Raw genomic sequence first — 18068 nt, forward strand, 5'->3', positions numbered from 1 at the left:
CTATTTCCTAGATTTTACTTAAGCTTTGACATCCACAGGGATTTTGCAAAGCATTTCATACTACTGTGAGACTGAATATGACTTAAAGAAGCTGGCAGTTAAAAAGAGAGACCAAATATTTAAGTGCTATTAAAAAGCCCAGAAGCCTGAGATGACTCAGTTTGGAAATTTCTTGCACCTCTTTGCTTTTCACTTATGACACATGCTGCAATAGTTTGAACTCTGTCTAGTGATATGCGCAGTGAAGTTCATTTGAGATAAATATTTCACGTTGTATGCCAGTTCTGTTCCTCTGGGTCATTCTTCTAAAAGTACGAGTTTCAAAAACAAAGTAATTATTCCCTTAAACAGTAGTTGATCACATACATGAGCTTGGATTCCAAAGAGTTAATGACGCATGGGGCAGATTCATCTAATGTTGTAGTACCTCATGACTCTTGCTTTCAGTCCTAATATAGATGACAAAAGAAATCTAAAAATCTCAGTCCAGAGACTCTTGAGGTTTTTGTCTTTGAAGTACAGCAACCATTTTGGTACAACCAAAAAAAAAAGTCTAGGTCTGTTCACGTGTATAGTATTGTCATTCACTGCTGTTCCTTCTTTGAGCTGACAAAAAGCCTATCAAACCTGGAGTTTAATACTTGATCTGACTTCTGATCACGTTCTGCTATTGCCTGTTGACTTAAATTTGGGGTTCTGTTTCAAGGTGGTTTGCTGCATTTGCTGTAACAAATGTATAGGTCAGACTGCAACTATATCAGATTGAATTACATTTATGAACTCCAGAAAGATTGAGATAGTGCAGATCAAGAAGTTCAGGCACATAGGAGTGCAGCTTGGCTCTTTCTATGGGATCCTACAGGGATTGGCTAACAACTTCATTTCAAAGGTCATTGCCAGACTCCTTAAAAATCAGCATTTTGTTTATCTGACTGAAACTTCTGCTGAGTGAAAATTTTTAGATAAGGAAATTAATTTCCACATTTAAAGGATATCAAAGACAAAACTATGTCTTAAAATAAATAAGCCTCCATGGTAAATGAAATGTGTAATAGAGATTTATTAACTACTAACCAAAGGAAGCAATTTTGCAAACAGCTTTTGAAATCCTCTCACTGCGTGTTATTTGTAAGCGCGATCAAGACATTTCCTGCTTTCTGAAGTCACAGTATATAATGCACTGGATGTTTTTTTAGAGAAGAGTTTGTTTGCTCTATTTTGCTTAACTAGTCTGATATGATAAATGAGACTCTGATTAGAATCTTGAGTGCTGCCTTACAAACATTGCTTCTGGGTGTGGGGGAAAGGCAAAAGCAAAGACAAATCATAAGGCTATGTAATGGTGACTCCAGTCTACTAAACCCCAAATTTATGTCCAACCTCCACCCTGAACACTTCAGGCTAACTTGAATATTTGTAGTTTAGGTGAACTACAAGGGGAAAAAGTATTTTTATCCTCATTAGTATTGTAGTAAAACTTCCCTGAAATATTTTCCTGAGTTTCTGAACGCACTTTTAAATGTATTCACTTTCTTCCTCATGTCCCTGACTCTGACAACCCACTGGAATGTTTTGAACAACTTTATTTCAACAAAATCTGGCTAACTTGCTGGGATTTTCTGTATTTTGACATGACATTAAATCTTGGAGAAAGGAGCAGTAAAGACAGCAGCATAGTAAAACTTCCTATTTGAAAATATTATTGTCTATTGTATCAATTACAAAATTAGATCTTAAGCTGACTTTAGGAAATCTGAGAAGATTCAAAGTTGTCCTGGAAGAGTTTTAATAATTTAAATTTAAAAAAAAAAAAGACGAACAAAGACAACACTGTGAAACTAATAAATGAGATGTAACCTATTTTCTGAATTTCTCTACTAAGGATATCTCTGACTGTTACAGATCTTTTCCATATCTGCTTCACAATGAAAGGAAAATATGTTCATTGTGATTTCCCCCCCCCCCCTTTTTTTTTTCTTTTTACATATTCCTTACACATCTTTTGAGGTCTACAAAATTTATTCTAATTTAGATTTTAAATCTCTAGAGGTATATATGGCATTGGAGAATCCAAATGGTTTTGGTAAGAGATGTGGGGGTGGCCATCTCTGCAGCTTTTCAGAGAAGGGAAGCCCATACTGTTCCTCTCGGCTATCATCTTTCAGACAGTGAGTCCATGATATTAGGGCCTCCTCCTCTGGAGGGACAACAGTGATCAGGTAACAAGAGCAAGCGGGGTAAATAAGAGTTCCTGGGTTCAGTGTCTGGTTGGTTTGGGCTTCTTGAATAATCGGCTCCAAGAATGACCCTTGTCTGGCATTGCTCATGGCTGTTATTTACAAGATAGTCCTAATTATTAGGACAAGTTAGTCCTAATTTATAGCTATGGCTTTAGAAAAAAAAAAACCTTAACGTTCACTGAAGGGAAACAGGAAATTGACACTGAAATAAAAGCTACAACTTTGAGCTTTGTCTTAATACAATTACAATTATAACACATTTCTCATTTCACAGACCCTTTTCAAATTTCTTGTTAAATTTGCTAGAGAATGCTTCACTGTTTCTAAACAAAAAATGTTGCCATATACAGTATGTGTTGCTGACTTATTTTACACATAATCTTGAGAGCTATACAAATCATCAGGAAGCTCTCGGAAGACTATCCTCTGTCTTTTGCATATGATATGGATAAAATCTCATTCTTGAGGAAAATTAAGAATGTCTTTAATGTTGGTTTTTGGATTAAACATTGATGCAGAATATATGAAACCATACTTAGGCTTTTTTTAAACCTCAGACTTTTCAGAGATCAATAAGCAATGGCTCTGATATAGTTCTGTCGCAATGCATGCATAGCAGTCCCTTTCATATACAGAAGCTAATTCTGCTGGGGAACTTGAGAAACCCCATTTACATTGTAACTGTAGAGCCATTAAACTTGTTAACAATTACATCAGATGATGGATTGCTAATATTAGTTTCTGCAACTGTTCATTTAGCTCATGATGTCTCCATTTGTGCAGTGTTCATGTTGCGATGGTTTCGGTATGAATGTGGCTCACTGTTGAAGTACAATTGTATATTTAAAAATGGGCTTCAGCAAGCTGAAGATATATAAGGAGTCACTTATATTCATGAAAGTGGAAAAAGTAGCATGAAAAGGCCTGCAACCTTAACCTTCATTCTTTTTGTGTGCATGTGCAGAAATGCTTCTGGATGTAATATTTGATAATATATGACTTACTGGACATATTTGCCTGGCTTGATACATTGTCTCCCAGATGACAATGTGTTTTCTATTAATTCAATCTGAGATGCTGCAATTGCTTTTTCTGAGATAAGCATTTTTGCAAAAGAAGTTACTGAGAGCTTTATTTTAAAGAAGTGATGTATTAATATATGCCTTGAACTAGAGTGATCTTGTCACAATGGAGAGGGTCAGCAATAAGTAGCAGTCAGCTGTTAAGTATAATAAGGGAACCCATTAGATGCTGTGGAATTTTTAAGAACTTCAATTAGACTGGTTTTATTCATGTTAAATGTGATTATAATTTAATAGATCATAACTGATATTTTTAACTGCTTTGTAATTATATGAATTATAGGACAGTATTTGAAAATGCTTATGACTTGTTTCTCTTAAGCTAAATGTGGTTAAATCATACTTTCAGCAACCTTCTGGTTTTCTTTTGAATCGTGTATGGTTTTTAAGCAGGAAATCTTACTAAGACTTCCTACTGTTACTAAGGTAGAGACAGAGGGAGCTCTGATTTTTTTAGATTCCTCTAAAAGAAGCACTGAGAATTCACCACCTTTATTCTTTAAATAAAAATATAACATCCTGCCTTCTGCCAAAACCAATTTCATTCACCCATACTTGTATCCTATTTTGATCTCACTTGTGTATTGCTTGCTTATCCTAGTGTAAGTAAGTTGAATATTTATTGGTAAGCTTTGTTAAAACTCTTGTTTACTACTTCAGAATTGAGTAAACTTCAAGAATTAGTCAGTGAAGCCTTTTGAAGAGAGCAAAAAGTAACAGTTTGACTTTTTTGCACCACTGAATTCCTTGCTTTAAAAAAAAAAAATCACAGGTCGCAACATAAAAATGTCTCCCAGAGCTTCAGTAGAAGTCTCTTTAACAAAGTCTCACTTGGAAATTTGAGTCATGTTCTCTAGTTAAAAAACAAAGGGGCTTAGAAATGTAACTTGCTGGCAACTGATTAGCATGCTTCAAAAGCTGCTGTATGATTTAAAATGGAAGAACTTGTGAATTGTACTAAAACTTCTAAATTTCTCTTTACTGTTTTTCCTTCATGCCTGGCTTGATGAGGCAGTCAGCATCAGGTAAGAAAGTTTATTCTGGGGTTTAAGGATCTGACTGTTAGCCATTTTTGAGCTCTTCTGAATTTGTGAAAGTACACTGTTAACCTTTTAAGAGTATATAAAATTAAAATCTTTTAATATGCTGACCAGTAGAACAGATAGTTTGTCTTTAAAATGCTGAATTCTTTAGATACAAGAAGGTATATAAATTCAAACATTATTATTGTTAAGATTCTGTTCTTGACTCAGGTTGCTTTTGAATTGGTAATGATAAACATTTTGGTCAAATAATGTTATCCTTTTAAAGACCACATGCACATGCTGTAGTGAAAACTGGGTTGAAGCTGCAGTCATATAGACAATATGACCTGAATTTGAGAATTAAAAGCAAACCATGTGGGCTTACCAGACCTAGGTTTTTTTACAGATGTGATCAGATTTGTGATTCTTGCAAAACCAAAGTGGTAAAAACAGCCAGGGTTCATTTGAATGTCACTTTGTGGGGTGACAGATGTCTAGTTCCCTTCACAAAGGGAAAAAGAGGGCAAACCCAAAACTGAGAAGGCTTTAACTGATATTGGCTTTCTGTACAAAAGAGAACAAAAGTGATAGACCCTGGGGTGTAAGTCCATACTGTACTCAACATCGCTGCAAGGAAAAGGGCTGTTTTTTCCTGCAGGTGGAATGATAAGGATACCATAGAACTAGGGTTTGAGGAGGGGAGAAGTTGTGTTTGGATTGGGTCTAACATACTGTGATATGTGTGCTCCCCTCACACCCCCGAGTCCTTAGTCAGATTTCCCATTATCTTGATATCCTTGGCTACATGAACAAGATCTTGGCATAATACTTTACTTCCTACTAAGCTCTTTTTTCCATGTTCAAATAAAACACTGACAGCAAGAATCTCAAGAAGTCCCTCTTAAAAAGATGCCAGATGAACTTCACTGTGAATTGGCAAAATCTAAGGCATACCTACACAATTGGCAGTTAGAGATCAGGAAATATCTTTTTGAAAGAGTTGTTGCTGAGAGTCCTCAGACATCATTGCTTAGAATGCAGCAGCAGTGAAAACAGACAAGACAATGTTGGACTTCAATAGGAAGTGTATTAGAAACAAAATAAAATGTTTTATAGTGGTACTACAAAACCTTGGATGTAGAGAGTGTAAAAAAGGTCTGTAGGGAAGTTAAAGGGCAACTAAAATGATTAGTCATCTTGAGTACTGCCTGCTCATGACACTAAAAAGGCTTAGGAATTATCTGTTTTAGAGAGCAGGCTGAAGGAGGCATTATGACATAAGAATTGTGACTGCAGAACCGCATTTCAATGCTTGTTCCTGCACTACTAGAATTTGGGAGCAATTCCTGAAACAGGGAGATTAGTTTAAAACAAATAAAGGAATTTCTGGAACTTGCTGTCACAGGAAGCTGTAGAGATAGACAGTAAAAAAAAAAATTAAATCAGGCATGGACAGGTGGTCTATAAATGGATGCTGAAGCACCTAGGAAGAAATACACTCTCGTGTCTGCTACAACAGTTTCTGGACAAGTGAGGGGCGGCTTGGCAGTATGAAGGGAATGGATTGCAAAAACTGGTCATATTCACATGCTTTCCCTTAAAAACAAAACCACTTGAAAGTCTTGTTGTCACTGTTGGAAACAGAACATTAGGCTGATGGACCATTGCCCTGAGCCAGTAGAACATGTATGTTCCCATCTTTAAAAAAGATACTGCTTTTTCTATTAGAAATGCAGAGGCTCACTTGCTAGGCTGTAAGTTATGTAGAGTACAAAATTTTCATTTTAAGAAACCTCTGGTTTTAGATCCTTACGCTGGTATAAGCCACTGGTATCTAATTGCATTGGAGCACATGCTGTCTAGTAGTTCCAAATGCTTTGAGAAGCCTTACAAAGCCTTTCTGCTGCAACAGAAATTGCAGATTATCAGGCTCCTTCAGAAATGCTCCTGAATAAATATTAGATTGACATGCCCCGGAAGTATCTTCAACACTGAAACTACACAAAACTGAAAATAGTGTACAGCTGACCCCAGTCTATTCTGTTGGATCACTTTAATTTCTTGGAGATTAGCTGCTTACATCAATATTCATGTATAAAAACAAAAATTAAGGTGCAAATCAGATTCTACCTTCAATTGAAGAACTTAAATATTTTCAAGATTAAAGTGACAGATTTATAACTGTAAAATAAAAATAACATTCTTTTGAAGACTAGGTTTTGTGATAAATTTGTGTCCTGATATTTAATGTAATTTAGTGCATTTGGATTCAAATGACAGCACTTAGATTTTTAAGAAGTGCAGTGATTTTGGCAGGTACAGAATTGCAGATCATCAGGCTCCGTCAGAAATGCTCCTGAATTTCAGTTTCTCAAACTGAAAATGGCTGTTATTAGAACAGGAACATGCATCCCACTGCCTATGCTTTTCACACATCTCACTGAAATGCAGACTATCTTTTAAGTTGGAAGGGATCCTGGGAGGCCTTTAAATTAGCTGTCTGCTTAAAACAGGATCAGCGCTGAACTTAAAATAGGGATTAGGGCTTTGGCAGTTGGGTGTTGAAACCCACTGAGGATGGAGAGTATACAATCTCTAAACAACCTGTTCCATTTCCTAACTAGCCTTGTAGCAACTCTTTTTCTTTCATATTCAAACACAGTCTTGTATTTTGCATTATGATTAATGTCTCTTCTCCCACCATACAATTCAGTGAAGAACCAGTTCTCTGTTATCTCAAGGTGCTCCTGCCTTAAGATAGGAGTTAAGGAGTTAAAGGCTTCTACCCCTTAACTGTGTTGTTACCTCTCCACTGAATCTACTAATGAATATCTTGTACTGAGGAAGGAGTGAGGTAGCAAGTGCAGAATAGCACAGATGCCAGATAAGAATCGGTTCCCATGCTGTACTGGCTATGCCCTTGTCAATACAGCCTAGTATGCAGTTATTTTTCCTCCCTGCTCAGGGACACTGCTGATTTGTGTTTAGCTTTGTGTGTCAGGACCTCTTCAGCAGTGTTACTTTCTAGCCTGTCTGTCCCCATAATACAGACAAATTCTATGCTACAGTGTTTGTGCTCCTGGCTGAGATGAGTGTTTTTTTAGTACTGGAAGTTAATATGACCACCAGTAGACTTGTCGGACATATTCTCTACAGTACATTCATGTTTTTCTCTAGCAGTCTGGCTCACCTTGATTCTGAGGAGTGCTTGAGAAAAAGGGCAGGCAAGTGTGAAGCTGCAGGTCAAAAGAAGTGTTCCTGGAAGGTCACAGACTGTGCATCCTTTCATTAGAATAACAAAAGATAGCAACACACTGTTTTCCCAGACTCACTTTAAGAATTGGCAAAGACTGTCTATTCATGATTGTTTCACCAACATCATTTTCCACAGACTCTCATTTGGTGTTTGGAAAGGCTACTACCTAAAACCATGAAGCTATGATTTTGTTATGTTACGTAAACACACTCATCTAAAGGTATTGTGTTGAAGACTTCAGGAAAACAGTTGAGGTCATTGGCTTGGCTTTCTGAAGGTTCAAAACAACTAACATTGACTATCAGCTTTATAATTGCAGGTGAAGCAGTGGCTTAACTATGCATACCTAAAAATGTATAATTTCTTACTCTAATTGAAATTTGTAGTTGTTTGTATGGTGGGGCTTTTTTTCTGTGGTGAGGGTGGAGAGAAATTGTTGGGTTTGGTTTTGTTTTTCTGTGGCTTCTTTCCTTAGTGACTAAAATTGATAGCTGTTTTGGAAACTTCATGTGGCAGCTAATCTGATCATATTGCAGGATATTTTGAGGGATAGTATTTCTAACTGACACAAGAATCTCTGTTTTAGGCTTTCTGTATCTAGGTTTGTAAACTCGTAAAAATCTATTCCAGAGACATGTTACTATCCAGGGTCTAGTATTTGGTAAAAGCTGATTTTGCTTACATCATGTATTATGCTGTGTAGGTGTGGAACTTTGTTTTGCTTGCCTTTACACAGCAAGGCTGTCATGAAACAACTACAGCCTATGTGTATGTGAAGAAAATGCAGAAAACTAACATTAGTACATGTAGTTACCACCAAGGTTTAGATTTACAGCATGTACCCATATTCCTAACAGGAATGTTTTGATATAGATTAAAAGCTGGAGCTTTTATATGCTGTTAATATCTGATTTGATGGCTTCTAACATGATGATGACTTTTGATCTTTTTTCAACTCCTTTTTATTCTCATCCTTTGCACAAGCCCATGGTAAGTACAGAGATTCCTTCTTCCCTGAATGGACAGGTAAAATCTTCTGTTGGTGTCAATAGCAAGGACCTACATGCACTTTTATTAAATTTAATATTGCTTCAGACTTCTGAAACTACTAATAGGTTTATGTGAAGAAGCTCTTCAGGCTTTACTTCTTTTCCAGGTCTTTCTCATTGTGAAAAGTCACTTACAAAATAGCATTTGGTGCATCGTCCTTTTTAAGCTTCCAGAGTGATATTAGGAAGTTGCTATAATGCATTTTTAATGTTTTTCCGCATCCTTGGAATTTTTAGCTTAATACTCTTAAATTGTCAGACTGACCATGATGTAGTTGCTACTAAAAACTAGCAAAACTGACAATTATTCTAAAAAGAAAAAAAAAACCAAAAAGAAAACAAACCCATGCCTCAGGATTACTTCAGTGAGCAGTTATTTTCCCTAAATTAACAGGGACTTGTCAGATTTCAGAGCTTTAGGTTTTACTTTTGAATAGCTTGAATGCATGGTTGTAACAGTTTATCATTTTGCAGTATGCTTTGAGTTAAAGTGTTATCATATCTGTCATGGTCTGAAAATCATTTTTGTCTTGTTTGATGTTTTCTTGAAACAGGAACTACAATCTATTTATGCTGTACAAAGAGAAGTTTCATGCTTCTTGATTTGAAAGCTTATTTGGTCTGATCTAGATAATGAAAAGACACTAAATCTTGCAGTGTGGGGAGAACTAAGCATATTCTCTGGGTTTGGGTTTCTTTCTTATGGCTATGTGGAAGTGGTGATATACGCTTGGGACCCTGCTCTTTGGGACTGGGGGAGGACTTTTCTCAAATGAGATGTTAGGTGATAAGGAGGGAAAAAAAATGGATCTGTAAAAGTAGGATGTCAGAACAAATAGGTCACTCTATAAAACTAACTATAAACCATCCTTGTGGGGATATTAAAGATGCAGTAAATAGCCCAGAAGAATGTATCATTAGTGATTCTAGGTACCTTGATTATTAAACCTTAAAACTGAAATGCTCCAGGAGTGGTAGGAGAATTTTGGAAAATTCCAAGTACTATTTAAGACATTCTTTCAAGGTCTGTCCTTGGGCAGCCAGAAGTAAGAAATCACTTTAATCTCATCCCAGATGAGTTTCAGATGTGCTACTTGTAGAATTTGATCCAGTAAGACATCAATAATATATTTTCTAGAAATGCATTTTGGGTTATTTTTTTGTTTTGGGTTTTGTTTTGGGGGTGGGTGTTTGGGGGTTCTGAAGGGTTTTTTTGTTACTACTGAACTCTTCAACTCTGATTAACTGTTAACTTCTGCTTTTTCTGACAGATCAAATGTCTCAAAGGCCAGAGAGACTTCTCAGACCAACCCACTTTTGATGGGATTCACATTGTCAGCCATTTCACAGGAGATGATGAATCATTTCATTCTTCTGATGAAGATTTTATAACTAACTCCATACAGGAGAGTGGGGTGAACTTTCATCTACATAGGAGGACTGGTCAGATAGCTTTGGATCACACAGTTGTAGACAGCAGCGACAGTGATACTGAGGAAAGTGCTCTTCAGGCTAAGAACTCCGACAAGATGGTTTCCAAGCAGAGAAGAATGGAATCTTACTCTACTACCGTGTGATTATCACTGTGACTAGCATTGAAGACCCTCATATTTCTTTTAAGGGTGAAATTGTCAGAAAAACTAGCTGCTGGATAGCTTCAGTTAAGTAACCATTGGATCTGGTCTGGCCTGTGATAAATATATACATGTACTGTCTATCTGCCTTCTCTCTTTGCCAAATCTTGCTAATGATACACCATTGCCATAAAACAGGCTGGGAAGAAGTTGATGGATGACAGTTCTGACAGTATTACTGAATGTTCCTTGGTTTAGAAACTGCAAATATATCATTTCTTTAATGTGTGAGAACCATTTTTGCTGTTCACAAACAGGAATTATTTTCCTCAAAAGAAATTGCTCTTGTGCAATATTTTATGCTCTGAACAAACGTGTATGTTTTACATGGTTATCCGTTTGTGATCAAGATGGACCCCAGTAAACCATCTGATCATGACACATTATCTATATATATATTAAGCTTCTCAATTACTTTTGTTTTTACTGAAGTTATTGGATGCCCACAGAAGGCTTGAAAGAGGAGCCTTTATCTGTACTAGTTCATATATGCAAATAATGGTCACTAATGTCATAAAGGTGTTTTTCACCATTTTCACTTAAATCTATGTGCATCTGCTTTTGATGTTGCTAAATGATACCTGGTCTGAATATATTAATTACAATAATGTTTATTTTGTACATATTTATATATCTACACTGAGCTGAAAATGTATATTACAGCATTTTATATGAGGAATGTAAATGTTGCAATATTACTGTCTGGTATTCTAACAGGAAATGAATTCTGTATATACACACACTAGAAAATAATTACTAAATAAAGGCAAAACACTAACTTTAAGTTTCAGCCTAGCTACACTAACAGGTTCATGTCAGAAATGCTTGTTCAAAACACTGTTGACTGAAATCTTTTACCTTCATATATATGTAATGAAAATAAATTTTTCATGATTTAACAAGGTTGCAGCATTTACTGTTTAGTCAATTCTAAGCTACAGCCCTTGGTTACAGCATAGTTACTTGCTGGCTCTAGATTAGAGTGGTAGTTCAAATAAGGTGAAAAATTATCTGTGTCTTAGAGTTAGTTCTAATTAAGTGCAATACAAATATGCATGTTCAGTTGTCTTAAAGTTTTATATTACAGAGCTGTCTCAGAAATAAGCTATTGGTCCTGTCACCAAATAGCTGCAATTCACCCAAGCAGTTAAGAGATGTGACGAGCATCTTGCCTTCACGCTTTCCTGAAAATTGAGATCCAGTAAAATGGTCCTAGCTTCTTGAACAGAACAGGATATTTTACTATTGTCATATGAACACTCACTTGCCCTCTCAGACACATTCCAGTCGAGAATAACCTTAGTAGCAGCTAATTATTGCTAGCTTATGTAATTAAACAATCCTTATGCCTTCATCTCTGGCAATGTTTGCAACTATTCTATTAATTAAGAAACAGTAGGTACTGCTAGCACATATGTTAATTGTCTTGCAAGCCAGGAGGAGCAGTGTAGTTGATTAAAATTGCCAAAGCATGGAAGCATACTGCTGAATGCAGCTGTTAGTCCTGTTAGTACTTTCTTTCTGAGGACACATTCAAAATAGAACAGCGTAACTGAGGAGATAACAAATGTTTAAAGAATGATAGAGAAGGCTGCATGGAAGAAGTGCATTCTGTGCATCTCAACAGTATTATCTGACCTAGGTGCAATATAATTTAAATCTTCAAGTGGATGACTAATTCCAATTTAGTGATTTCTGCAGCTCCTAATATGCTTCAGTATTTCTGCAAAATTTCCCCACATCCTACCAATGAATATGTAGTTCCCAGTATAACCTGTGGAAACGGCCGTCTCTGAGGTGCTTTAGATGTCTGCTTCTGATCCCTCTTGGAAATTTCATGTATGCAAAACCATATCAGGAGCGCCTTTGTTCACTAACAGTTGTTTTTTTTTCCTTCCAATGAATATCTGGTAGTTTATGTTTGCACCTGGATAATTGTTGCCCAGAAGGCTAGATGACAGATGCATTGTTGCCTGTCATCAATACCAGCTGCAAGTCTCTCTGAAAGGTAATGTTCTATAATATGTGACAGGCACAAAATTCAGTTGGACAACCATAAAAATTCTATGTGTTTGAACAGTGAAGTGTTATGATTTTGCAATAACTGCCTTACTGTTCAAGTGATAGCAAATGAGATTAGTTGGCAAGGGTTATTTCCTGAACTTGTGTGGTTCTAAAGTTTACTAATAGAATAAATACTGATACTGAATGACAGCATAAATAAAAACATCATGGGAAAAGCAAAAGTCCTTATCCAACTAACTGCATTTCTTTTAGTGATGGTGAATCACTGGGCATGCTGCAGCTTCAGAAGACTTAGTTATGCAGAGTATCCTAGGAAGACAACCCATGGGAAGCTGTTCAGAATCACCCTGCTTTTTCTGCAACTCTTTTGCCAAAAAATTACACTAATCTCTTTGCTTACATGTACTGCAATTTGAATGTGCACCAGAATAATGTCATCAACAGCACAGATAAAATATTAATGTGTCAATAAATAAAGCATGCTAATTACCATGATCTTGCTTGCATGAACTTCTAACAATGCCTTTCCCTTCGATTTGCTTTTACATGCATCCTGTAAGAACTCAATGTGAATGCTAAAAGCATAAGGTAAAAAAAAGCATGTAATCATAAAAACTTCAGATTCTTGACAACACAAGTGCTGCAGCTGAGAACAAGTGAAACAGGGAAGGAGGATGCCCTACTATATACAGAGTTCTCATGTAAATTATGCTTTCATAAGCAGTAGTGAAAATGGTTCTGCTTTCCAATCTGATAATCCAATGTCATCACTAGGTAGAGAAGCCTCAATGATTACATTTTGTTATTTTGGGGGCTAAAGGAGTGAATATTTTAGATCCTAATGGCATTTATGATTAGACACCTTTTTACTTAAGTAATTTCATTTCACATGTTAGAAGTTTGTAACATTTGTGAAAAATTTGGAACATGATTGTTTGGGAGAAAGCACACCTGTGAAGTCAAGAAGCATGTATTATTACACAGCTCAACAGCTATGAAAGCGATTAAAAGAATCATCCACATAGGGGATTGCATAAATCAAACAAAAACACTTTTTAAATCTTGTATTATTGAACTTAACCTGTATTCAGCCCTTTTGTGGAACCACAGCACAGAAAAAATTACATGTTTCTCTGAGATTTTAATGTAGTCACTGTTCTATATCAGAGACTATGCCACTGCTTAGTGAAATTTGATGCTCGTACACCATTTGTATTTCAAGCTAGAATGACCTAAAGACACGTTAGCATAAAAATATCCACATTTTCGGCTGGATGTGGTGCCAATTCTGTTACCTGTAGAGGCTCCAAACAATGTAACTGTTTCCAGGAGAAGGTAGAAGATAATGCAGATCCCCTAGGAAAGCCGTTAGGCTAGTCCTGGAGACTAAAAGCAACAACCACCACCACCATCTATAAAATAGGAGATACTACAATATAAGTGGAAATTACAGTGTTATGTTTAATTATGCAATAGCTACACCAGCTATGTGTATTGAAAGGAAGAGGAAAGCTATGTATTACCTGGAATTAAGTAAATTCATAACTGTTCTGTGAAATATTTTTAGTAGTATAATTGCACCATTATATCTTTTGTAGTTCTCTGATGGTTTTGGTTGATTGGGGAGGGTGGATTTTTTTTTACAAACTAGCTCAAGACTTAAGAAAAATCAGTGAAATACAGTGACACAGTAGTCTGTAGAAGCGGAGATTCGGAATGGTGAAATTAAAAGCACACAGTAAATTGACTTTCAACATAGCATCTATGTCGCATGAAGTTCCAGCTTTAGTGGGGAGAAAACGTGTTAATATATGCTTACCCAGCTCACGTTCCCTATTAGTACGTGAAAAATCCAACGCTTGGTGAACTCTGCTTCACAATGATAGGAAGAGCCAACATCGAAGGATCAAAAAGCAACGTCGCTCTGAATGCTTGGCTGCCGCAAGACAGTTATCCTTGTGGTAACTTTTCTGACACCTCCTGCTTAAAACCCAAAAAGCCAGAACGATTGTGAGGCCCTGCTTTCATGGTCTGTATTTGTACTGAAAATCAAGATCTAGCGAGCTTTTGCCCTTCTGCTCCGCGGGAGGTTTCCGTCCTCCCTGAGCTTGCCTTAAGCACCCTTCTTTCCAACCAGATTTGCATATCCCACATGCCCTTGGTCATCGTGCTTGTAGCAAGTGTGGTTAAAGCCCTTCCCAAATCTTCGCTCACAAAGCCAAGCCATCAATCAATCAATCATATGCTTACCTATGCGTACGTGAATACTGATTGACTAAGATCCAAGATAACACGAGCTTAACACCCTCCCTTCCCAGAAAGAAATACCTCATTTCACAATTATGAAAAACAAAAGCAATGTGGCATACTCTCAGGAATGTGTACTGTTGCATAAGTGAATGAAATTTCTAGCATCCCAATATGAGAATTAAAATTCCCAAGACTATTTTGCATAGTCTACATTCTGTAACCGATTGATTCGGCTTTCTTTTATTCATAATGGAGGGAAGTTCTGGGTCAGCTCCTTCCCCAGGCTGGAATCCCTCTTTTCATTCCAGCCTCCAACACCATTTTCCCTCTCCAGTTCATGCTCACAGTGATCATTGCTTTTCTGATCTGCTCTGACAGCAGCAGAAGTTACTTTGTTTACCCCAGCAATAAAATAAATTAAAAAAAAAAAAGGCTATCAAAATCACTGATTAATGCCTCACATATTTACATCACATGTTTGTGCCGCAAGGAGAAATATAAAGAAAGTAGCGATATGGTGCTGGAGGTGGTGGTGTGGGGAGAATTGTGAATTGCTCCTCTTCTATGTACCAAGCAGTTAACCTGTGAAATCCTGTTCTTCAGATCCTTCCTCCTGAAGTGTCTCATCACTCCTGAGCATGAAGATCTCATCTGCATCCCACCACCTTTGGTGCCTTATCTGATGTCTTAGCTCTAATGGTAACATCAGGCAGATGCTGTGAACAGTGAAGTAAATTACATTGAGGAACTCTGCAGTGTTAAGCATGACTGTAACATAATTTCACCCTGCCTTAGACTCTTATTTCTTCCCCTCTTTTGTCACTACGGGGCAATGATCATGTACTTACCATTGCCTTCAACTGTATCTTACCAAATGTTTAACTTTTAATATTATGCTTGCTTTGGGGGATGCATTAGAGCAGCTTTGTCAAAACCCCACCACCTACACTTCACATGAATTACATCCTTCCATCAACTCAGGACATTGGGGTACAGAATACTTGGTACTGTCACACAGCTCTTACAATGTCTCATGATGATACAAGAACACTTTAAAGGTTACTTTACAAATAGTAAGCTTTAAGGTTTAACCTTTAGGTTTAACCTAAATAATCAACCAAGAACAAGAGCTTAGTCTCTTCACCAATGTTCAGCGTGCTGTTACAAGAGGTAGCAAGCTCCCCTCAGGGGTGGAAAGAGCCCTGGGATAATGGCCAAGGCGTGGAAATTGCCTTCAGGCCTTACCTATGGACTGCAGCAGCTGCAGCACTTCTCTTTCAGTCCCTTCCTCTGCAGAGATAGCAACCCACTGATATTTCTGGGATGCAAGATAAAATGCCTGAGGGGCAATAAAAAGGCTGGAAATCCATGAGATGTGAGAATATCGTAAGTTGCAGCATCAGCCAGGGTCAGCAAAGCCCCAGAACCTGGGTGCAGCTCCCAGTGCCAAGTGCTGGGCAGAGCAGCAGCAAGGGGAGGCAAAGGGTCCCCTCAGCACTCCCCTCAGGGATCCCCTTAAGGACTCTCCTCAGCGCTCCCCTCAATGCTCCCCTTCAGGGCTCCTCTTAAGGACTCTCCTCAGGACTCCCCTCAGTGCCCCCCTCAAGGACACCACTCAGGACTCTCCTCAAGGACTCCGCTCAGGACTCCCCTCACGGCTCCATCTCAGGACTCCCCTCAGTGCCCCCCTCAAGGACACCACTCAGGACTCTCCTCGAGGACTCCGCTCAGGACTCCCCTCACGGCTCCATCTCAGGACTCCCCTCAGTGCCCCCCTCAAGGACACCACTCAGGACTCTCTTCGAGGATTCCGCTCAGGACTCCCCTCACGGCTCCATCTCAGGACTCCCCTCAGTGCCCCCCTCAAGGACACCACTCAGGACTCTCCTCGAGGATTCCGCTCAGGACTCCCCTCACAGCTCCATCTCAGGACTCCCCTCAGTGCCCCCCTCAAGGACACCACTCAGGACTCTCCTCGAGGACTCCGCTCAGGACTCCCCTCACGGCTCCATCTCAGGACTCCCCTCAGTGCCCCCCTCAAGGACACCACTCAGGACTCTCCTCGAGGACTCCGCTCAGGACTCCCCTCACGGCTCCATCTCAGGACTCCCCTCAGTGCCCCCCTCAAGGACACCACTCAGGACTCTCCTCGAGGATTCCGCTCAGGACTCCCCTCACGGCTCCATCTCAGGACTCCCCTCAGTGCCCCCCTCAAGGACACCACTCAGGACTCTCCTCGAGGATTCCGCTCAGGACTCCCCTCACAGCTCCATCTCAGGACTCCCCTCAGTGCCCCCCTCAAGGACACCACTCAGGACTCTCCTCGAGGACTCCGCTCAGGACTCCCCTCACAGCTCCATCTCAGGACTCCCCTCAGTGCCCCCCTCAAGGACACCACTCAGGACTCTCCTCGAGGACTCCGCTCAGGACTCCCCTCACAGCTCCATCTCAGGACTCCCCTCAGTGCCCCCCTCAAGGACACCACTCAGGACTCTCCTCGAGGACTCCGCTCAGGACTCCCCTCACAGCTCCATCTCAGGACTCCCCTCAGTGCCCCCCTCAAGGACACCACTCAGGACTCTCCTCAAGGACTCCGCTCAGGACTCCCCTCACGGCTCCATCTCAGGACTCCCCTCAGTGCTCCCCCGCAGGGCTCCCCTCAGGGCTCCATCTAAAGACTCCCCTCAGGGCTCCCCCTAAGGGCTCCCCTCAAGGACGTCCCCTTAAGAGCTCCCCTCAAGGCTCCCCTCAAGACTCCTTTCAGGGCTCCACCTTAGGACTCCCCTCAGGGCTCCCCTCAGAGCTCCCCTTAAGGACTCCTCACAAGCAGTCTCCTCAGGACTCCCCTCAGGACTCCCTCTCAGGGCTCCCCTCAGGGCTCCCCTCAGGACTCCTTTAAGCAGTCCGCCCCAGGGCTCCCCTCAGGACTCCCCTTGAGGACTCCTCACAAGCACTCTCCTCAGGACTCCCCTCAGGGCTCCCTCTCACGGCTACACCTCAGGGCTCCCCTTCAGAGCTCCCTTTAAGGGCTTCCCTCAAGGACTCCCCTCAGGACTCCTCTCAGGGCTCCCTCTTAGGGCTCCCCTTAAGGGCTGCCCCCACCCAGGGCTCCCCTCAGAGGGCTGAGGGAGCAGGGGTCGTTTTCCGCCTCTCCCGGCCTCAAGCGCCCGCCGCAGGCGGAAGGTGTTATGTGAGGGAGCGAGCGGTAACGGCGGCCTATGCCTGCACCCGGCACCTCCCGGCACCGATCCCGGCCGCGGCCGCAGACTGTTCTGGCAGCCTTCAGGGCTAGAATTGAAGCTGGTACGAAGCCGGCAGCCCCGGCTCGCCCTCGGCACAGGTCAGCTTTCCCTGTCCTCATAGGCGGAGTGAAGCAGGTCGTCGGTCCTGACGGACACCTGGTAAGGCGCTAATTGGTTTTGCTAATCGCGAAACAAAGCCATCTTCGTGCGCTTTCTCCTCTAGTCATTGGAGAAAGCCGACGCCGCGGGAGCCGCAGGTGTGTTC

General features: G+C 40.1%; 1 protein-coding gene and 1 long non-coding RNA gene across 13 annotated transcripts in view; one reads left to right on the plus strand and one right to left on the minus strand.

Moving 5' to 3' along the window:
* The window catches only part of EVI5 (ecotropic viral integration site 5), a 78627-nt gene extending 67439 nt beyond the window's left edge, over nucleotides 1-11188 (plus strand). For 11 of the 12 annotated variants that reach the window (XM_061465478.1, XM_061465486.1, XM_061465479.1 and 8 more), the window contains one exon: nucleotides 9924-11188. In XM_061465478.1, the coding sequence (XP_061321462.1) occupies nucleotides 9924-10229 (306 nt within the window). In that variant the 3' untranslated portion in view covers nucleotides 10230-11188. Of the gene's footprint in view, nucleotides 1-4337; nucleotides 5046-9923 lie in introns of those variants that run through there. The other variant, XM_061465484.1, reaches the window with a different exon arrangement.
* LOC133275502 (uncharacterized) lies at nucleotides 317-16006 on the minus strand. Its single transcript, XR_009745551.1, has 4 exons — nucleotides 15807-16006; nucleotides 15144-15277; nucleotides 13607-13723; nucleotides 317-449 (listed from the first exon to the last, which is right to left on the minus strand). It is a non-coding gene; the product is annotated as an uncharacterized LOC133275502 (long non-coding RNA).
* Between the last annotated feature and the right edge of the window lie 2062 nt (nucleotides 16007-18068).

The sequence above is a fragment of the Pezoporus flaviventris genome, unplaced genomic scaffold (assembly GCF_033815535.1).
Source record: "Pezoporus flaviventris isolate CSIRO_AGI_PZ_B2104156 unplaced genomic scaffold, CSIRO_AGI_Pfla_v1 ptg000040l, whole genome shotgun sequence".
In the NCBI taxonomy this organism is placed as follows: domain Eukaryota; kingdom Metazoa; phylum Chordata; class Aves; order Psittaciformes; family Psittacidae; genus Pezoporus; species Pezoporus flaviventris.